General features: G+C 45.0%; 1 protein-coding gene across 1 annotated transcript in view; it reads left to right on the forward strand.

Moving 5' to 3' along the window:
- The window catches only part of ARSB (arylsulfatase B), an 83,545-nt gene continuing 60,405 nt past the window's right edge, over nt 1-23,140 (forward strand). The window contains exons 1-4 of the mRNA XM_066617070.1: nt 1-307; nt 14,605-14,791; nt 16,781-16,971; nt 18,324-18,531. Of these exons, the coding sequence (XP_066473167.1) occupies nt 29-307; nt 14,605-14,791; nt 16,781-16,971; nt 18,324-18,531 (865 nt within the window). The 5' untranslated portion in view covers nt 1-28. The remainder of the gene's footprint in view (nt 308-14,604; nt 14,792-16,780; nt 16,972-18,323; nt 18,532-23,140) is intronic.

Raw genomic sequence — 23,140 nt, forward strand, 5'->3', positions numbered from 1 at the left:
GCTTGGGCTGGAGAGCCGGAGGGGGGGGATGCTGCAGCCTCTGGCGCCCCAGCCGTCCCTGCTGCTGCTGCTGCTGCTGGTGGTGCCCGGGCTGCGCTGGTGCCCGGGCTGCGCGGCTGCGACCCCCCCGCACGTGGTGCTGGTGCTGGCCGATGACCTGGGCTGGAACGATGTGGGCTGGCACGGCTCCGAGATCCGCACCCCCAACCTGGACGCGCTGGGCGCGGGCGGGGTGCGCCTGGAGCGCTACTACACGCAGCCCCTCTGCACCCCGTCGCGCAGCCAGCTCCTCACCGGCAGGTACCAGGTAGGAGGCAGCGGCGCCTGGGAGGGGGGAACCGGCCAGTGGAGCTGCAGGAGGGAGACCCCAGAAGTGGGGTTGCGCCCAGCCCAAGTGCGCTGCCCGCTCGTGTTAGTGCATGCGCAGCCAGCAGGGGCTTGTGGTGGCTGGGGAGGCAGGTGAGGCAGAGCCTCTCCTCTAGAGTCCTTTGAAAAGCACCTCTGCCACTGTGTGAGGTGTGGAAGCGCTCACAACCCACGTGCCGAGGGTTTCTGCCCAGCCCACAGGTGTACCAGGGACATTCAGTTGGTGGGGAGGCAGGTGAGGCAGAGCCTCCCCACCAGAGTGCTTCAAAAGTTCCGTCACCACTGTGGGAGTTGTGCAAGCACTCGCAACCCGCATGGGTTGCGAGTGCTTGCACACCTCACACAGTAGTGTTGGCACTTTTGAAGGACTCTAATGGGGAGGCCCTGCCTCACCACATGTCCAGCACTCTCTGCACTGCCCTTTCCTCCAGCACCTCCTCCTCAGCTTCTTGTAAAATGCTGGGCTGTGAGTATTCTGCTCCAGCATCTTTTCTCCTAAGCTGTTTTCTTGTCTCTTTTCCTTTGCTCAGGAGAGGCCTCAGGAAAAAAAAAGACCACGGCAGTGGTCACTGCCAGCCCAATCATGAGGCAAGCTGAAGCGGGTTGTATCAGCAGTGGCTTGCAAGGGGTCAGAGAGGCAGCAAGTTCAGAGTGGGCTTCGCCATGAGTCTGCCATCACTGCCCCCTTCCAAAAAACCCATTTTTGCTCTGCCCACATTTGGTCCCTGTTCTGTACATACCATGTTGGACAGAAATGGCTTTAAGCCAAATGTGAAGGTCTTCCAGTTTTATTGACAGGGACAGCACAAATGAAGGAGCACCCTCATTTATGCCATCTCTTTAAATAAAACGGAAAGTATTCCACTTCCTGTTTTGGTGAAACTCATGCAGGAGAAGCACCATAAGTAACTTTTTCCCCTTTGAAGTGCTGCAGTGTCAATGTCAAGTGGCACTCCAGGTTGTGCTGCCCCTGGCAACAGCAATGCAGAAGGGCACTCCTTGTCATTGTGCCATTCCTCGACAACTCTCTGCTTGATACAGGCATTTCAGTCAGTGTCTTGGGCATACTGGCTCTGCCACCTTCTCTAGTCCACCTCTTGCACATTCTCTCCTCCAAGCTGCCCTGCCTTCTTGTTGCCTGCTTGGAGTGCATATGTGACATGGAGTGAGGCATATCTCTTCTTGCAGATCTGTTGCTACCATCCCAGTCCTTTTCCAGGTGCTCTCTTGAGTGCTCAGGATAAGGACTGCTACATTCCCCCCCCCCCCATCATCCTGGCTTGGTACTTCAGAAGAAGCTGTGTTGGAGGAGGAGACCACTAGGACTGGCCCAGCCATGAGGCCACCAAGTGTGTATGCATGATGTGGCACCCTTTGACACTTTTATAGGGGCTGCAAATGAATGAGCCCATCAGTCTGCTGTCTTCTCCAGCTGCACTCCAGTGGGTGCTTTGGTCTTCTTTTGACTTGCAGGAAAACATCACTCACTTGTGATCCATCGTAGAGTTACTTCATGCATGATGCATGACCACTTTTCTCACACTGAAGTCAAGTCCAAATCCTGAAACATGTTCATCAAGATATTCATGTGTGTGTGTGTGTATTTTTCACAGGTGACAAGCTACATGCAAGGTTCAGGTGTTTTCTACACAGTAGCATTCCTCTGAAGCAAGTTTGAGATTGTATTTCTAGGCAAAGTGCTTTCTACTTTTACAAAAGTTATTCATTCTTAATACTTCGAGAGAGCATCTTCTCCCTGGTCCATGTATAGTATAAAAATTAGCTTAGTGAAATTAAAAATAACTCCAGCCACCTTATCTAAATAATGTCCTGTAGAGAATCGTAGAAAGAATTGTCTGGTATAACAGTACAATTGAAATTGATGGTTATCTGGTTCAGAGAGACCTCTAGTGGCTACTTTTCATCGTATTTCATTTCAATGGCAGTACTGAGTGTTTCCTGTTAGGGGAAATTTGGGAAGGGAACACTGCATCTATTTTATTTTTTGCACATTAGCAAAACCTTTAGTAATGGATTCCAACACGAAAGACATCCTTCAAAGGGAAAAAGGCTACAGAACTCTGTTCAGCTTTGTATATCAGTTCCATGAAATGGTTTGGCAGTGGAACTCAAAGAATTAAGAGCTTTTTGAAATGAGCAAGTGTGTTCATTTACTTCTGAAGTAAGTAACTTATTTCTGAATAGACATATAGAATTGGGCTTTAATGTACATGCAGCACTCAAAGTGAGGGCTTTAATTTCTCACAGCAGTTCATAACTAGGATTCTGCATGTTTGGCAGTGTGAGAGTTGACAACCCATCTGCCTATTTGACAGGGAAGCCCTATTTCTCCATCTGCCCTGCCCTCCCCTCCCCCTGATCAGTACTGCCAAATTTTGTTTGGTTACCACTTGGTTACCACCAGGCATGTGGTTACCACTGCACCTGACTCTGTTGTGGGTCTCTTGTTCTGTTTTTTGTAATTTTCATTATTCACTCATGTGTTGTGGATCTTCTAGGGCAGGGATATCCAAACTTTTTGGCCAGAGGGCCGCATTAAATATCTGACACAGTGTTGTGGGCCGGAAAAAAATTTAAATATAAAATTTAAATAAATAAATTACAGATGGAACTTAGATGACTGAATAAATGAATGAATGGGCCCATTCATTCAACCTCTCTGGTTCTCAGAGCACCCTCCAGACGCAACCACAGCACAGCTCTGGTCATGTTCAGTTTAGTGGGCCAGAGGCTTTCAGTGGCCAAGAGGCTGGCTGCGGGCCTGATAGAGGCTCGCCATGGGCCGCAGCTGGCCCATGGGCCAGGGTTTGGAGACCCCTGTTCTAGGGTGACTTAGGAATTTTGAAATTGCAAAACAAGTAACAATAACAGTCACAAAATAAGTACCATGGTCTGTACTGTCATCTCCATGGTTCATGATAAGTATAATGATTACATTGATTACATGCAGCTAAAATGTGGAAATTAACTGTGGCCCTCCAGAGCAGTGTGTGTTTCTTCATTACTACTGAACAAATGATCAACTCCTGCGCCTCAAGCTATTATTTCCCCAGACTTTGTAACACTGTAACTCGGGTTGCCCAACAGTACAATATGGCATTATTTCTCTAAAGCAGTTTGAAGAGTTGTTGCAAAAAACCTTGTAATGTTGTCCCACCTTCAAGCCTCTTCCTTTTTTTTTTGGCTAGGTATTGATTAAACACTTATCATTCTTAGTGCAAGCACCCTGCAGTAATTCAGTTATGAAAATATCTATTTTTTGTTATTTCATTCTGTATGAATTTGTTCTTAATGTAGACATTTTCACAAATGTTGCTATATATTTTAAAATGCCAGTCAATCATGTCAGCCATCAAAAACCATCCCAAACAAAAAGGCCCTTCAAAGAGGGAGCAGTTCTTAGTTCCAAGGGGAGTGAGTTCCACAATCAATGTACCATCACCAAGAAGGCCTTTTTCCTCTCTGCCATCTCCCTCACCTCCATCAACAGCAGTATGGTTGAAGGAGCCCTCTTTAATGACCTCAAAGGAAGTGTTGGGTTATATGGAAGGAAGACCATATAAATCTTCCTCAATTAGTCCCTCAAATAAATCTCAGGCTTAAAAGGGTCTTTACCAATATTTGTCAATATTTGCCAAGGCATTTTGATCTTCTCTTTTTTAGTATTCATTGCTACCAATTTCCCTTCACCCAGACTTTTAGTCTGTTGCTTCTTTGGGATTTTATACTGAAATAAGTGTTACTGTTCTGTTGCACTGTATATGTGTAATGTATATTATGAATTCTGAACTGAAGGGGGTAGAATATCAAATGTTATAAAGACTAAAGATGCATCCTTGGCATCACCTGGCAGGACAAAGTTCCAAACAACACAGTTCTGGAACGTGCTGGAATCCCTAGCATGTATTCACTGCTGAAACAGACGCCTGCATTGGCTCGGTCATGTTGTGAGAATGGATGATGGCCGGATCCCAAAGGATCTCCTCTGTGGAGAACTCATGCAAGGAAAGCGCCCTACAGGTAGACCACAGCTGCAATACAAGGACATCTGCAAGAGGGATCTGAAGGCCTTAGGAGTGGACCTCAACAGGTGGGAAACCCTGGCCTCTGAGTGGCCCGCTTGGAGGCAGGCTGTGCAGCATGGCCTTTCCCAGTTTGAAGAGACACTTGGCCAACAGTCTGAGGCAAAGAAGGAAGGCCCGTAGCCAGGGAGACAGACCAGGGACAGACTGCACTTGCTCCCAGTGTGGAAGGGATTGTCACTCCCGGATTGGCCTTTTCAGCCACACTAGATGCTGTTCCAGAACCACCATTCAGAGCGCAACTGAAGGTTGCCAACAGGAAAGACTAAAGAGATTAACATTACCAGGAAAGACTAAAGAGACTGAAGGTTGCCAACAGGAAAGACTAAAGAGATTAACATTAAAACTTTTCAGTCAGTTAGCCTGTAGTCAAACATCTGACTTTTTTTCTTCATTGTAAAGGTTTATATACCACCCTAGAATCTAAATGATTCCAAAGGCAATTAAAACATATTATACAATTCAGTACAGAGTTAATGGTGGTGGGAAAACTGAAGAAGAAGCTAGGGAACATGATATTTTAAAGCCTCTTTCTCAGCTATATCAGAACTGAGGTCCTTGGCTTGTGGGAAGCCTCTAAGAAGTGCTATGTCAAGCCATAGAAGGTGAAATGTACTCAAGCAGGGGTGCCCAAACCCCGGCTCTGGGGCCACTTGCAGCCCTCAGGGTCTCTCAATGCAGCCCTCAGGGAGCCCCTAGTCTCCAACGAGCCTCTGGCCCTCCGGAGCCCACACTGGCCCGGCGCAACTGCTCTCAGCGTGAGGGCGACTGTTTGACCTCTCACAGTTCTCGTGTGAGCTGTGGAATGAAGGTTCTCTCCTCTGCCTGCTCTTTCACGTCTGTGATACAGTAGCAGCAGCAAAGGAAAGGGCAGTCTTGCTTTGTGCAAGGCCTTTTATAGGCATTGAGCTATTGCAAGACCTTCATTCATTCATTCATATAAGATCATCATTAATATGTTCATTTATGTAAACTTACATAAATTTATTCAAATTTAAATGTAAATTAATGTCAGGGCCCCTCCCAGATGCCCGGGCCCCCGACTTACCCTGCAGCAGGCACCCCATGCCCAGGGTGACACAGTGTTGTGGGCCGGAAAAAAATTTAAATATAAAATTTAAATAAATAAATTACAGATGGAACTTAGATGACTGAATAAATGAATGAATGGGCCCATTCATTCAACCTCTCTGGTTCTCAGAGCACCCTCCAGACGCAACCACAGCACAGCTCTGGTCATGTTCAGTTTAGTGGGCCAGAGGCTTTCAGTGGCCAAGAGGCTGGCTGCGGGCCTGATAGAGGCTCGCCATGGGCCGCAGCTGGCCCATGGGCCAGGGTTTGGAGACCCCTGTTCTAGGGTGACTTAGGAATTTTGAAATTGCAAAACAAGTAACAATAACAGTCACAAAATAAGTACCATGGTCTGTACTGTCATCTCCATGGTTCATGATAAGTATAATGATTACATTGATTACATGCAGCTAAAATGTGGAAATTAACTGTGGCCCTCCAGAGCAGTGTGTGTTTCTTCATTACTACTGAACAAATGATCAACTCCTGCGCCTCAAGCTATTATTTCCCCAGACTTTGTAACACTGTAACTCGGGTTGCCCAACAGTACAATATGGCATTATTTCTCTAAAGCAGTTTGAAGAGTTGTTGCAAAAAACCTTGTAATGTTGTCCCACCTTCAAGCCTCTTCCTTTTTTTTTTGGCTAGGTATTGATTAAACACTTATCATTCTTAGTGCAAGCACCCTGCAGTAATTCAGTTATGAAAATATCTATTTTTTGTTATTTCATTCTGTATGAATTTGTTCTTAATGTAGACATTTTCACAAATGTTGCTATATATTTTAAAATGCCAGTCAATCATGTCAGCCATCAAAAACCATCCCAAACAAAAAGGCCCTTCAAAGAGGGAGCAGTTCTTAGTTCCAAGGGGAGTGAGTTCCACAATCAATGTACCATCACCAAGAAGGCCTTTTTCCTCTCTGCCATCTCCCTCACCTCCATCAACAGCAGTATGGTTGAAGGAGCCCTCTTTAATGACCTCAAAGGAAGTGTTGGGTTATATGGAAGGAAGACCATATAAATCTTCCTCAATTAGTCCCTCAAATAAATCTCAGGCTTAAAAGGGTCTTTACCAATATTTGTCAATATTTGCCAAGGCATTTTGATCTTCTCTTTTTTAGTATTCATTGCTACCAATTTCCCTTCACCCAGACTTTTAGTCTGTTGCTTCTTTGGGATTTTATACTGAAATAAGTGTTACTGTTCTGTTGCACTGTATATGTGTAATGTATATTATGAATTCTGAACTGAAGGGGGTAGAATATCAAATGTTATAAAGACTAAAGATGCATCCTTGGCATCACCTGGCAGGACAAAGTTCCAAACAACACAGTTCTGGAACGTGCTGGAATCCCTAGCATGTATTCACTGCTGAAACAGACGCCTGCATTGGCTCGGTCATGTTGTGAGAATGGATGATGGCCGGATCCCAAAGGATCTCCTCTGTGGAGAACTCATGCAAGGAAAGCGCCCTACAGGTAGACCACAGCTGCAATACAAGGACATCTGCAAGAGGGATCTGAAGGCCTTAGGAGTGGACCTCAACAGGTGGGAAACCCTGGCCTCTGAGTGGCCCGCTTGGAGGCAGGCTGTGCAGCATGGCCTTTCCCAGTTTGAAGAGACACTTGGCCAACAGTCTGAGGCAAAGAAGGAAGGCCCGTAGCCAGGGAGACAGACCAGGGACAGACTGCACTTGCTCCCAGTGTGGAAGGGATTGTCACTCCCGGATTGGCCTTTTCAGCCACACTAGATGCTGTTCCAGAACCACCATTCAGAGCGCAACTGAAGGTTGCCAACAGGAAAGACTAAAGAGATTAACATTACCAGGAAAGACTAAAGAGACTGAAGGTTGCCAACAGGAAAGACTAAAGAGATTAACATTAAAACTTTTCAGTCAGTTAGCCTGTAGTCAAACATCTGACTTTTTTTCTTCATTGTAAAGGTTTATATACCACCCTAGAATCTAAATGATTCCAAAGGCAATTAAAACATATTATACAATTCAGTACAGAGTTAATGGTGGTGGGAAAACTGAAGAAGAAGCTAGGGAACATGATATTTTAAAGCCTCTTTCTCAGCTATATCAGAACTGAGGTCCTTGGCTTGTGGGAAGCCTCTAAGAAGTGCTATGTCAAGCCATAGAAGGTGAAATGTACTCAAGCAGGGGTGCCCAAACCCCGGCTCTGGGGCCACTTGCAGCCCTCAGGGTCTCTCAATGCAGCCCTCAGGGAGCCCCTAGTCTCCAACGAGCCTCTGGCCCTCCGGAGCCCACACTGGCCCGGCGCAACTGCTCTCAGCGTGAGGGCGACTGTTTGACCTCTCACAGTTCTCGTGTGAGCTGTGGAATGAAGGTTCTCTCCTCTGCCTGCTCTTTCACGTCTGTGATACAGTAGCAGCAGCAAAGGAAAGGGCAGTCTTGCTTTGTGCAAGGCCTTTTATAGGCATTGAGCTATTGCAAGACCTTCATTCATTCATTCATATAAGATCATCATTAATATGTTCATTTATGTAAACTTACATAAATTTATTCAAATTTAAATGTAAATTAATGTCAGGGCCCCTCCCAGATGCCCGGGCCCCCGACTTACCCTGCAGCAGGCACCCCATGCCCAGGGTGGGGAGACTTCCCTGCCCTTGAAGGGAGTAAAGCAGGTTGGTTCACCCCAACCAGCCAGAGGGGGCTGTCAGGGCAAACAAGGAACACTACAGGAAACAAGCTAGGAACAGGAAAGGCCTTTTCTGCCCCACCTGGAGGAAGGGGAGGGGCCAAAGGGGGTGGACTTGCTCCATAAAACAGGGAGGCCAGGGATGAGAGGTAGTCAGGGTGAAGCAGGGAGGTAAACAGTGCCTAGGCCAGGTCTGGCAGCTCTGCTAGGGAGGAGGACAAGGGTGCTGGAATCCCTTCCCCCTTCAGCCAATCTGAGGCTTCCCTGGGGGTGGGACAAGCCTGCTCCAGGCCCCTCCAGGGCAGGGACCCTACAATTAATTATTTTTTTTCCCTGCCCCCAGCACAGTGTCAGAGAGATGATGTGGCCCTCCTACCAAAAACTTTGGACACCCCTGTACTCAAGGGTTGAACTTCTTACATGAAAGGGAATTTGGCTCCTGCTTCATCTTTTGATGATGGGGGAGGGGGCAAATAGTACACTGAAGGTACCCCCCTTCTACCATTACAATGGTGTAAAACAGGTTGTATGCTCTTCCTTTAGGCAGTGTCCCTCAAGGAGGCCAAAAGGAGAGCCCTCTGGCAGGATAATAACTTTCCTCCTGCAGTTAGTCCTTCTTCCCCAGTTGGTCAGCCCAGACATGCCTCAGAAGCCTGAGGGGGGGAGGAAGCTTCAGCACTCTGCTGCCTCCTCCACTTCCTAGGAACCTCCTTCCTCAGACTTGCAAGTCCTTCATGCCGGAAGCCACATATGCTCTCAGGTTGCCCACCCTGTCATTACTGACTTGATCTGGGCTTTTTGAAACTCTTCTCGCTCTGCCCCCTTCACCTTTTCCTTATGATGTAACCTCACTCCCTTTTCTCCTCCAAGGTGGGGCAAATTTTAGGCCCCTGGTGCAGGTTCAACCAACTGGCCTTTCTGGACCCCTTTGCTGCTCCTGGAGCCCACCTTGATACTGTAACTTGGCCTCCGGCAGTTCCTGCTAGATCACAGACTCCCGTCACCCCAGCCCAATAAAATGTTTTATTTTAGCAGTGTAGAGAGATTTTGCTGTTTGTACAGTCAGTTCCATGAGATTAGATTGCTCCTACTTCTTCCTGCTTTGACCTGGACTGTGTGTTTAAAAAAAAAACACGTGGTCACATCATCTTTTCTGGTACTAGCAGAAGGGGAATTCAGTTTTTTCTCCCGCAGTCTAGGGGTAGACTACTCCTTCCACTTCAGGGTGCAAATGGCAACTTTGTATGTTGGCAGTTTCATTATGGCTAGCCATTTTCTTCCTGGTCTTACAATTTTATTTTTTTCAACCCTTTTTAATTTCCAGAAATACAGCCTCTTCTGTCAATTCAACATGGCCATCTGTTTTCCAGTCAAAAATGAAAATTGATATTTTACTGCATTGGCGAGTGATATTGACCGCCCTTATTGGTTTTTCACAAAAACCTTGCGCCAGATGCTTGTACCCTCCTTAGCCAATGGTACTTCATCTCTATTGCTCTATAGAAGAGCTGGCTAGAGAATCTGAGCAAAACTGTTGGTGGATTCGAAATGTTTAAATTTCTTTTACATAACAAAGAGCCCAGCATGAAATCTCTCTCCTTATATTTTTAGTCATTAAAAAAAATTAGAAAATGGTTAATCAGTTGATCCCTGTTGATGTTAGTTCCCTGCTTTTAGATTATTCATAAATCTTGCACTGGATTACTGCGCACAGAATTGTACTTGACAGTTCTGAAGGTTTTCTTAAGAAACCTTTCTGCTAGTAAAGAAAGACCAGAAGGCAGACGTGCCACTCTGTTATGTAAAAGCTATGTGAAATGCATATTTGAAGTAACATTTGCTTGAATGAGGAATGTTTCACTCATGTAAATCGATCCTCTCTTTTCTTTAGAATTTTGATAAATTTGGTGGTTTGAAATACAGCTTGGCTATTTATAATGGTTTTTCTATCATCTGTAAATACTGGCTAATAATGCTTTCTGGCAGTAACAATGAATTTTCTTTTTAATTCATATTTTCATTTTATGTTTATGTTCAGTTTCAGTAGCTCCCTTGTTTCTTTACTTTCTAGAGCCAGCTAGGATTCTCTGTTTGGGTAAACTTCAAGCTTCCTGGCTCTTCCAATTATTATGTTTGGCTGGCAAAAATCACGGCATTTTGCTTGATGATATTTTGTTGGCTAATTATGAAGCATTTGGTATTCCTCTTAAAAACTGCATTCCAAAATTGGTTAATGACTGGAAAAATTAGATACAAGTATTTGTCACTTCTGTGGTTTTTTGCCCTGAAGCTGGAAACAGATTTGCATTTCATTGAAGCTTATGACTTTGGAAAGGACTTTGAAAGAACCTTGGGAAAATGTACATGTGATGTGGTTATGTTGCTTGGGATGGGAAGTTGAGGAAAAAAATATAGGTAAGTGTAACTTTCTTTCTCCAAACTCCACTTGCCTCTAGCTCTGAGGTATTCAATCTGCGCGTCCCAACTCCCTAGGGAAGCGTGGCTAGCTGCCAGGGGCGTCATGAGTCATCTGGGGTGAGAGGCGGCCCAAGCTGTGCTGCTCTGCTCAGCTGCACGTGATGGCATTGTGAGGTGGGGAGGGTATGTGAAACATGGTGGGGGGAGGTGGGAGAGAAGGCTGGCTGCGCTGGGAGGTGCTGCATCTCATCAGCACAGGGCGCAATCCTGGCAGGCTTCAAACTGGGAGGGAAGAGTAAGTACAAGCAACTCAGCGCTTTCCTCCGCTTGGGAAGGAGGGAGCCCAGCCTGCTCTTAGTGTTCAAATGCCCCAGCCTGCATTCCTCCGTCTTGCCTGGGGGGAATAGGGGTGGTATCTGCATGATGGGGTGTATGTGTGTGAGCATGCCCCATCTACTTTGGGGGTGAGTTGTAATCTGGCTTGGTGTGGCTGCAATCCTTTCTATACTTTCCTGGGGGTAAGCCCCATTGACGCAAATGGGACTTACTTCTGAGTAGACCTACATAGGCTTGGGGTCGGTCAGCTTAACCAAGGATCGTCCCCCTTCAAAAAAGAAAAAAAAGCCACTCTTGATGGCTTTGTCTCCAAAAATTGATTAAAAAATAAAAATGCCCATTCCTATGCAGCCATCCCCCCTTTTCCTCCTGCCTCCTTTTTTTTGGGGGGGGGATACTCTATTGGCTGCTATTGTAAGACAAAAGGCACAATCCTAGCTAGGTCTACTCAGAAGTAAGTCCTATTTTGTTCAATGGGACTTACTCTCAGGTAAGTATGGTTAGGATTGCAGCCTCAGAGTACTAGCAGCTGTTTGGGCAGGAGTTCTGGTCTAGAGGGTAGAGCCTCCATTATCCCGAAGATAACATCAGAAGGTTGCCAGTTCGAGGACACCGGCAGCTCCCTGAACAGCTGAGAATGGCGAGACCTTGAAGCAGCTGACATGCCCAGCTGAGTGATTCCACCTGCTCTTGGTGTGAGCAAGAAGCGTCTTGGCTGCCCTCCATGTGAGAGATGGAGCTGCTTGTCAGCCTGTGTGGGAGAACTGGAGACCAGAAGTGAGACCAAACCAGGAAGATCAATTCTGAAATGTTGTTGGTTCTTGAAAGAGAGAACCTCTATGTTTGTAAAAATTCCCTTGAGGGGTTTAGAAATGCCTGCCTATGTAAACCGCCTTGAATAAAGTCAGAGGAGTAATCCGATGACCAGAAAGGCGGTATATAAATACGGAGTTGTTGTTGTTGTTGTTATTTCTAGTGTATAATTATATATACCTTCATCCCCATTTTGGGGGTAACTGAGGTGAGGTGTTGTAATGGGGAGCCATGGCCAATAACTACAAGGATCAGGGGAGCTGCCAACCAGAAAAGTTCGAGAACCACTGCTTAGCTGACAAATTTCATGATAATGAGGTTCCATTATGGGATTCTCAACTTTTGAAAGATTACAAAACTTCATGGTCTTTTTATGATTTCAAAGCCTAGTAAGGATGGCTCGTAGTATTGGCAATCCAATCCTAAGCTCCCCAATGCTGCCAGGTGCAGCAACACTAAAATGGCTACTGCTGCATCCAGCGGGGCCAAGGAGGCCACCAGAGGTCTCCTTGGGGGAATGGGACTTTCATCCCCTTTCCTTGAGGAGAGCCCCAGGTACTGCAATGAGGCTACTTGAGTCTGCACCGGCTGTTTTGTGGGAGCAGACATGAGAAGCTCCGTGTTGGACTTTGCACCATGACGGGGGACATAGGATCCAGAGGAGGAGGACCCCCCCATCCTGCCCTTGTACTATTGACACTGAGGAGATTAGGATTGGGCCCTAAGTGGAGAGTGGTAATGGGCCCAAGCCAATCAGGCAGTTTTGTGATCTTGCTTTTCTGTCTATAAGGGTGCTGTCCTGCTCCCATTTTTCTGAATAGTTTTTGAGCCGATGAGTTCTCTGTGGGCCTCTGCATGAGCCTTGGGTGTAGCAGAATAATGTGTGTGGTTGGTTTTATGCCAGAATGGTCAATGTTCATTTCGATATTATGTACAGAGAACAGGTCAATTATGATGTTGTCCATTGAGAGCGATAGGTGATTGGTTGGCAACCTTCAGTCTCGAAAGACTATGATATAAGCCTACAGCACCCAGTATTCCTAGGTGGTCTCCCATCCAAGTACTAACCAGGCCTGACCCTGCTTAGCTTCCAACATCAGACAAGATTGGGCACGTGCAGGGTAACAGTTGCTGATTGTACTAGCAATATCTTCTGAGACTAGTTTTTGGGATTCTTCCTTCCCCTCATTTCAGAAGAAAAAATGAGAATAAAATATCAGGAATGACTACACTGAAGATGGAAATTTGTATGGAAAGTTAGGCTGGCCAAACTGATTTTTGCTTTGATTTTCATGCTATGTATTTCCGCCCTTCCAAATTGGATAGTAACCCTAACTGGTTTGAGATTTGACCATGCAAAACAAAACTCACTTAGACTGATCGGAGAGTCCTCTGCTTTGACACTCTGCCCTGACATCTTCCACACAAGACGAATCTCTTCAGCACAAAGGAATCCCATTTCATCCTTTGGCACAATGTGGAATGCACAAAGTGCACCATGCTAGAGTGCCTTGGCCCATGATTGACTGAAGGAAATAGCTAAGAAGAGCAGTCCATATGTCTCAGTCAAAAGAGCAACCAGTCAGGGGAGACAGCAGACTATCCCTGAACCACTAGCTTTTGGGAGAGGAGAGAAAACAGAAGGCTTGGCCTGTGTTGCTAAACTTCTTGCCTCTGTCATTTGCCTAAAATCTTCTGTGGTGCTATAAAGATGTTTGAGGATTTTGCCTCAGTGCAAGGAATTGGCCTGGATGGTTCTCAAGCAGGGCTCCAAAATTTAGTTCATTAATTGGTTAGAGGTCAACCAACAAATGTTATTGACTGAAAAAGATGCTGTCCAAGTATTTGAGCAGCAGATGTAACATTTTAATTTATTTTTAATGTTAGAACTGATAAAAACTGCAGCAGGCAGCACTGTCTTAAAAGAGGCATTCCATCTTCTGCCTTCTAAGCTGGTCCTGCTGCAACTTATGGATCCATCAAACCCCCCCATTATACATTTGATATATGCAAATGTATGCATCAAGTGTTTGATTAATCAACTCACAACACAATCTTGTCCAGGGTTTGGTGGCAGATTGTCTGTGACTGCAAAAGCCACCCTGCTGTCATGTGCTTTGGGACTACTTGCGCAAATGGCCAGAAGTCAGGCATATGTGCCACTGGCTCAGTCATCCTGCACTTGAGCAGGTAAGATGGTAGCAGGGTAGTTTAGGGGAGGAGCTCTGCAGCAACGGTGCACACAAAGATCCTAACCCCCCTTTTCCTGTCCTGACACAACCCCTGAGGCTCCTTCTCAGACTTGCTCCAGGTAAATAGCTGGTATAGGTGCAAGGAGACCCATTGGCAGACAGGCAGCTTATGGGGAAGTAAAAAAAATTTTGTAGCATGCAGCACGCTCTCCATTGCCGCCATTGTATGTCAGTGTACAGGCTGGTAGGGGATAGGATTGGGCTTTCTTTATTGGATGGCAGTCCTGTTTCCAAGTTATTCCAGATTCCTCTGAATCTCGTCTCCCAGGCATCTGGAAATTTCTGTGTGATAACAATGGCAATTTTGTGTTTTGCTTTCTTTTATTTCTGTCAAAGCACACCTGGTCTGCAAATGTTCACAAATTATTTAAACTATCTCCCCTGGCCCTGCCACAAATATACTACTGTTTATCTTCACGTCTTTCTGAGATGTGATAAATTTAAAGTTGCATTGATTGATTTTTGGGAATACTTTGTTTCTTTCTTTTGAAGATAAATATGCTCTTGTAGACAGTGCTGTTTGAGTATCATGACGTAATGTTGTAACCAGTTTATGAGGTGCACTTGTTTTCATTAGATCCATACAGGTTTACAGCATCAAATAATCTGGCCGTGTCAGCCCAGCTGCGTCCCACTGGATGAAAAACTTCTGCCTGAGCTACTCAAGGAAGCAGGATACGTTACCCACATGGTGGGGAAATGGCACCTAGGAATGTACAGAAAAGAATGTCTTCCAACTCGCAGAGGGTTTGATACTTATTTTGGTAAGGGAGAATTTACTTCTTATTTTATTTGGGATAATGTCTTCCTTATGACTGAATAGTTTCCTTACAGAACATGGGGAGTTGTGGAAATGTGGGGAAGGAGTAAAGCTTAGCAGGTTGATTTGTACAGGCTGAGTGCAGCCGTTTTGCTCTATCCTTAAGGCATGGTTTCTTGGAATGAAACCACTCATCATTAGAGCATCTGGGGTGTGTGTGTGGGGGGGGGGCAATCCTAGAGCTCTGCTGTTGTAAAATGACTTCCAGCAGTGCTCGTAGCCCACTGCTGGCTGCCATTTTGTGTGTGCTGCTGCAGCTGCCTACCACTAGACCAGTGAGATTAGTCAGGTGTGACGGTCATTTCATGTCAAATTGTCACACTTAATATTTTTCTACTGTGCATTCCTAGATTTTGATAAAATTTGTCATACTGAATGATCCTATGTAGTTATTGAAGAAATGCATTTAAAAAATTTTTTAAACTCACAGAAAAAAAATTTTAAATCTAAATTTTCAAAATTTTATCAAAAAAAAAAGCATGCTAGTGATACTGTAACTAGCAGTAACACAGGCACCTGTTGGAATTTAGAGCTCGGTGTTGTCCCATTTTAAAGCTCTTTTAATGGGTTTTCATATGATATGCAGCACAATGGGTTTAATTTTTAATTTTTTTAATTCAATTTAAAATTTTAAAATCAGTTTTCTTCTCATATTTTGAAGAGTTGTAAATTGCAGGGGAAAAATTACATAGAATACAAGTCTGATTGTCTTCATAATGCTGCTCCAGTGTTGTCAAAGTACTGCAGGTCGCCTGTGTGTTGATTCCTCTTCCCTAATTTGTGGATTTTATTAGAATTAAATGGCTCTTTTTGGAAACAGTAATCCTTTGATCCAGGGCTTCTCAAACTGGGGCATCACAACACCCCAGCCTGAGGGCCCTGGACTCTCTACCCTTAAGAGAGAGGGGGGAGGCAGGGGGAGGCAGGGGGAGGCAGCGATGCGTCCCCAGGATCGCGTCACTGAGGGGGCTGCAGGAAGAGGCATTTCCTTACCAGTCCCTGCAGCAGCCTCCAGGGGTGTGGGGAGCCCCGAATGACCCTCCTCAGGGCTCCCCAGCCTTCAAAAAGTGAAAGCGGAGCCATTGTGCTCCCCTTCCTTTTTGCAGAGGCAGGGTGCAATCGCTCCGCTTTCACTTTCTGAAGGCTGGGAAGCCCTGCGGACAGTCTCGCACGGCTCTCCACACCCCTGGGAGTTTGCAGCAGGGGCTAGTAAGTAAATGCCAGTCCCTGCAGCCCCCTTAGCAGTAAGTGCCTGCGTGGGAGTGGGGAAGGTAGCGGGGATGAGGATCGCGTCACTGCCTTCCCCCACCCCCGCAGCCTTCCCCACTCTCACGCAGGTGCTTACTGCGGTCCTCGCACTCTCTGAGAGTTTGAGAATCACAACTTTATTCTGAAGAAATTGTTTCATTTGCCAGTTGGTGTCAGCAGCAGATCAGAAATTTTCACATAGCAAGCATGAAAATTATTCTTATCAACAAGATGATACTCTGTGAATATAAATAGCAGAGCAATTTTAGCATCAGCTATTCCTGCAAGCTCTGTTCGGCTTGCCACAGAATGCTAATTAAAAAAACCTATTGTGACAGCTGCTGTTTTTGTCTCTGACACTACACAAGTTTATTTTCAATATCTTTGATACATTTGGCAATTTAAAAATAAGATTAGACTGCTTTTATACACTATCATATATGCATATATTAATTTTTTTGTTTGTCAAGAAAGTATTTGAACTGAGATATTTTGTCCCATGTGGAGTTGTTTTACCAAAATAACTCAGTTGGGCAGTTTTTGCAAGAAGTACAGACCAGGCAGATTTCCAGCTTTGCACTGAATTGAAAGGGAGCTGTGAATCTTCTTGTCATTTCTGCCTTCGAGACTCTCCTCTTGGAACTGTTATATGATTGGCCATTTTCCTTTTTCCCTTGGTTTTTAGGTTACCTCCTTGGCAGTGAAGATTACTATACCCATGAGCGTTGTGTGCCTATTGTGGCAAAGAATATAACACGATGTGCCATTGATTTTCGAGATGGAGAAGAAGTTGCAGTTGGATTTAAAAACATGTACTCAGCTAATATATTTACAGAAAAAGTTATAGATCTTATAGCTAATCATCAAACGGAGAAGGTACCATTTTTTCTCTTAAAAAGTTAGTTAGAATGAATATGCTTTGATGCATTTCCAATCAAACACAGGATCACGGTATTGTTCTGTATTATGCGGGGCCTGTTATAGTCAACATCCCAGGAGAATCAGGAAGATTCTTCTAATGCTCACAGTGATGCTTTCGCAAAGCACTATGCAGATAAAATCGGTCAGATCTGACTCAACTTGGACTCCATTTGACAGAGTCAACAAATGTCCCTCAGGTAGCTTCCTGTCCAGTTATTTAAGATTCTTTTCAGTTTATACAGCCTGAGGATGTGGACAGGATTCTCTGGAGTGTGAGACCTGCTGCTTGCCCAGCATGGCTTTTATAATCAACTTGGGGGAGGTGGGGTTTGGCTGAATGGATAGGGAGGACAATGAATCCATCTCTTAGGGCAGGGGTATCGCCAAAAGCCTTAAAGGTGGTGGCAATTTGCTCTCTCCTGACCAGTGTCCAACCTCCTTTTTCTGGGTAAGGTGGTGGCATCTGATCTCCAGGGAATTCTGGAAAAAGCAGATGATCCCTTTCAATCCAGTTTCAGGTTGGGATACAGGATGGAGATGGCCTTGGTAGCCTTCATTGATGACCTGTGCCAGGGACTAAACAGGCGGAGTGCATCCTTGTTGATACTGATGGACCTCTCAGCAACTTCCAATACCATCAACCATGGTGTCCTTCTGGATTGGCTGGGTTGGGGCTTGGAGGCACTGTTACGCAGTGGTTCCTCTCCTTCCAGGCTGATCAGATCCAGATAATGATTCTAGGAAGAACTCTTCCTAGAGAAAAAGGAATTTTTTAAAAATAATGTGATAAAAAATCTTTTTCTTGCCAGTTAAACTGTGTGCTTTTTCAGAGGCCTTACTGTGGTTTCCATCTTGTTATAATACAAGTAGTCTCTGTTGACACACCAAATATATAAAATTCCAGCCCTGAAGGGGTCCTTTGCTAGTCCCTGAAGAGTTTTCACAGGCAAGTGAAGACTGTTAATTCCAGATGTTTGTCTCTGAATAGATGTTAACCTGCACATGCCCTATCTCATCTGATCTCAGAAGCTAAGCAGGGTCAGGCCTGGTTAGTACTTGGATGGGAGACCGCTTGGGAATACCGGGTGCTGTAGGCTTATACCATTGTCTTTCAAGACTGAAGGTTGCCAACCATTGTTAGGACTTTATAACAATACAAATGCCAGCTTATATGACAAATTCTAAATAATTGAAGACAAAAGAAAGGCAAAATAGTATCAGATGACAACTTTGTCTGCTATTCTTTCTCTTTTGACTATTGCATTTAATGCTGTGGTTTAATGTTATGTTTGTACTTTTTTTAATAGCCTCTCTTCCTCTTCCTTGCTCTGCAATCTGTCCATGAGCCTCTTCAGGTACCTGAGAAGTATACGGAACCATATTCCTTTATCCAAGATAAAAATAGACGCAAATATGCAGGAATGGTATCAATTGTGGATGAAGCTATAGGAAATGTCACTATGACCTTAAAGCAGCATGGGCTTTGGGATAACACCATTCTCATCTTCTCCACAGGTAGGATGAATAATTAGGTGTATAGAGATGCTATCAGTTTTGTATCACTTACTGAAGACCCAATCCTATTTGGATGCCGCACCGAAACTGCACGGACACTGGTGTGACATCTTTCCGATCCTGCACCAGCACAGCCCTCCCACTAATCAGCACAATTCTTTCCATAAATGCCAACAGCATTCATTGAAACCCTGACAGACAGCGTCTCCCATAGAGCAGTGTAAGGTACCAGTAAACTCATTTACTGTCTATCATAGAGTCTGCAAAACCACATGCCTGTCTGGAATGAGTAGGTCAGCTATCTTACCGGGCAGCAGCTGTGCTCCCATTGGTAGGCATTGGGTAGGCAGGCTGTAGGCCTCCTTTGGTGTCTGCACAGTGTCTTCACTTGTGGGACAGCTGCTTGTGGGGAGCAAAGAGAAACACAGAGTAACAAGGAATTTACAGTGGCATCAGTCAAACCTGTTCTCTGGATTGAGATGCATATTCTGTGTTTGTGAAAGAGAATAGTGCCACCAGAGTATACAGTAGTGCCCTGTTGGGAGTGAAATCATGATGGATTTCCCTCTCTGGGGTGGGGGTGAGGGAGCTGCAGTGAAATTTTGCAAAGGACCACTGTTCAGCTGTCTGTGGCAATAGTGTAGTCCAGAAAAACAAAAGGGATTTTGTTGAGTGTTTGGCCAGCAGTAGCAATGGTTGGAGCCCCTGACATTCACCAAAAGGGAGCAGACACTCCCTTCTCTTAGCTGCTCCAAAAGGAAGAGATAGTTGGATAACACAGTTTATGGCTCATATACATTATGACAGTTCTGAAGGGTCATAAAGTGGAGAAAGTGGGTACATGGGACAGAGATGCAGTATCGATGTATGCTGGCATGTAATTTTCCCCCCTTTGTGAGGGCATTGTGCTTGCTTCCCCTGTTGTGATGATGATATGGAGGTTCCAGTCAAGTGTTTGTGTGTGGAGACCTCCTGGGGCAGAGTACTTGCAATCAGAATTCTGAGAAGACAAGAGTTAATCAAATACCTTGACATACATGTTGTGAAGGCCAAGAGGTTGTTTGTGCGGAGTGCTCCCTTTGTGCACCAAGTACCCTTTCACCAGAGTTCCTCTTGACATGCCACAAATCTTCTCATATGTGATAAGTCTCCTTGTCAGGAGCTTTAGTGCTGGGGTTGGTATACTATGGATAGCTGCCAAATGTAGTCTGTATCTTATACTCCATTATAAGAAAGAGAGTGGAGCAGAGGAGTGGCAGGGAGTGCAGTTTTCTGGTATTTTCCCTTCCCCATTGCCAGTTCTGTCATTGACATAGCATTTTTCCAGCCTTGGAAGCATTTCTGAAAGGAGGTTAGTGCTATGCTACTATCACTATCCAAATAGAGTTTTGTTGTGTAAAAAATGTGATGTGTAAAAAATCACACAGCTTGGCACCTCTCTGTCTTGGGATTGCTTCCCATAGATCTGGTTTAGTGCTAAATCTAAACTGCAAGTGGGGAAAGCAGTAAGTGAGATTTCCATTTGTCAGGATCTTTGTGTTGCCACTTATTGCTGCCTGAAAGGTAGAATGTCCACAAGTGCAGCTATTCCGGGTACAAAAGTATGGTAAAGGAGCAATCCTGTACCTGTTGTATCTGCTAATTTCCACAAGAGGGTGCCACAAGACATGAAGTAGGGTACCTTTCCGCAAGAATTAGGTTTCTGCTGCTAGCAAGAACCCATGTGCTAATTTATTTCCAGATTGGGTCATATTGATTCATTAATTTCCCTTTGCTGTAAAATGTAGCCTTTTCTACTTTTTGTCAGCCATCCTTGCCAGGAATTCTCAGACTCATAGTTATAAGGATTCTTTCCAAGGCCCCAAAATAAAAACAAATCCTGTGTACATCCCAGCAGCAACTGTTATAAGGTAGTCACATTGTGTTCTTATTTTGGCATCTTGGGAACTGTTTGGATTGTAAACCTTGGGCCTTCACCAGGTGGTTGCAATGCTAGGAACAACCTGTTTGGTCCTGTTGAAATACAAGCGTGTGCTACTTAGCAACCATTCACTTAACAACAGACCACATATGACAGTGGTCAAAGCACAATAAAGATGCTCTTAGCTGAGTGTCTGTTTACACAACAAAGAGGCTCTAAAGGCAAAGAAGAGGCAATCTATCTCCAGTAGCCTGCAAAGCTAGCCAGTGTCTGGCAGGGAGCATCTGTTTACACAATAAAGGCAGTAGATTGGGCTGAATGTTGGCTTAATGACCTAATCCAGGGCTTCTCAAACTAGGGTGTCACAACACCCCAGCCTGAAGGCCCTGGACTGTTTCCCCTTAAGGGGCGGGGACAGGGGGAGGCAGCAATGCTATCCCCAGGATCACATCGCTAAGAGGGCTGCAGGGACTGGCATGCACTTACCAGTCCCTGCAGCAGCCTCCCAGGGGTGCAGGGAGCCCTGCATGACTGTCTGCAGGAACTATCAGATGTAACTATCGTGCCCAGCTTCTGCAGAACCAGAAGTGGAGCGCAATCGTTCCACTTTCATTTTTTGATGACTGGGGAGCCCTGCGGAGGGTTGCACAGGGCTCCCAGCACCCCCGGGAAGCTGCAGCAGAGTCTGGTAAGTGCATGCCAGTCCCTGCAGCTCCCTTAGTGATGCAATCCTGGGGATCACTGCCTTCTCCTGCCACCTTCCCCGCTCCCCTGCAAGGGCTTACTGTGGTCCTCAAACTCCCTGAGAGTTTGAGAACCGCTGACCTAATCCCATAACAACAGGAATTGGAGAGCATATCCCCATTAAGTGACGCACACTTGTATAAGGATTGTGGCTACTATTGCCCTTCACCCACACCTGATTTAACACTTTGCATTTGTATAGTACATTTCATATTCACTCTCTCAGTAATCCTCATAATGGCCTCCTATGGTATGCCAGGATAATTAAATCTGTATTTTAAAGTTAGATATATATCTCACTTTTTGACCACCTCACATTTACTTACAACATTTTAAGGTATAATGTCATCTGCCTCTTACATCTCTTCCCCCTCCCCATTTCTTACCTTATTGTTGACTACAGGTTATGGTTCTGCTATTGCTGATTCCTTCCCAACATCTTATAAACAGCCTTCCCTCCATTTTGTCATCATCTTTAAAGAAAAACTCACACCTTCATCCTCTCAGTTCCCAAATGTTGTCCCCAGACATAACTGTATGTCCCCAGTGAGCCAATACCCTCAGTTGTCACTGACTGGCCAGAAGTTTGTTCCCTGGGGCTGTAAAATACTTAATTTCCCAGGAGCCAAAACAGGGAGGAACCAAGAATTCTTCTGCCTGATGTGCCTTCTATCAGAAGTATGGTAGGGAGGCAGAGCTTCCACTGAGAGAACAGTGGCTAGCCTATTTACTGAGCTGAGCACACCTCTTAATATTGGTTAAGTGTTGGGGAAGGGCCACAGCTCAGTGGTAGAGCACAATAGCACTATTTTAAAATAATATAGTAAAAATATTTTAGGATGCTAATTTCCACAAATATGCGCATTTATTTAGCAATTTTTAACATGTACAGTGAAAGTTTCCAAGTCTATTTTGCTCCTTTAATATGGTAGCTCCCCAAATATGACTGAGCTTAAATATAAGGGGAGCTTTGCAAAAAGATGTTGCCTGCAAAGTTGGAACATGGTGGATTAAGATGACAAGATGTAGCTGGATTTCTGATTTGTTGGTTGCTAGACTGATGTGTTGTGAGAAATGCCTGGATATGCCCCACAAATACAATTTTTTGCTCCTGGAGAGAACCTGTGTGGTTCTACAGATTCTATGCAGCTACATTCTGCTGTGAAATGATAAATGCATTTTATTAGGTGGTTTAGGGGAAGGGCTTTGGAGTTCCAGTTGAGGGCAGTGCTCTTCTCTGAGCCATGCCTTGAACTAACTTGTGCATAGTGTAGGCTTTGGTTGTATTTTTTATTACAAAAAATCCCATGTGCGCAACATCAGTGGGAGTAGGGGAGTACTGTTTTGCAGTTATTCCATGTCACTGAGAGAATATTTTTGCCCCAAATTTAGCTCTCAGTAGACAGCAGTGGAAATGTATTCAGCTCTCACACAGTCTTAAATCCTCCAGTGCAGGAGTTCAAGGGGTCCAGTTCATTGAAAATACCAGAGGGCAGAAATTAACTAGCCTGGTTGAGCTGTGAATTGAAGCTTTCACAGAGGCTGCCTAGCTGTAGTCAATACTATTAATCCTCCTCTTTCATAAGATCTGGAAGGATTGGCTCATACAATTTAGAAACTAATAAAGGAAAACAAATGACATACTTCTCTTGCTATCTTTGGCAATCTGTTCTAAATGCTTCACCCAGGCTGAAGTATGCAGAAGAGCATCCCAAGTTGCTGGTGAGCTTGTCCTGTTTCAGTTCAATCCACAGCTTCATGCCATTTTAATAAATAAAATTTCAGATGTTCCATATTGGTACCACTTTGTATAATTCTTGTCATATTTACAGCCCAATTGTATTATCTCCCCTCCTCCTGCTGGTGCAGTCACTCTGAAATGTCCACCCTCCCCCTGCCATCTTTCTTTTCTCAGCAGGTGGTTGGTGTTCTGTCAACGTGCAC

This window comes from Tiliqua scincoides, chromosome 2, assembly GCF_035046505.1.
Source record: "Tiliqua scincoides isolate rTilSci1 chromosome 2, rTilSci1.hap2, whole genome shotgun sequence".
NCBI classification, from domain to species: domain Eukaryota; kingdom Metazoa; phylum Chordata; class Lepidosauria; order Squamata; family Scincidae; genus Tiliqua; species Tiliqua scincoides.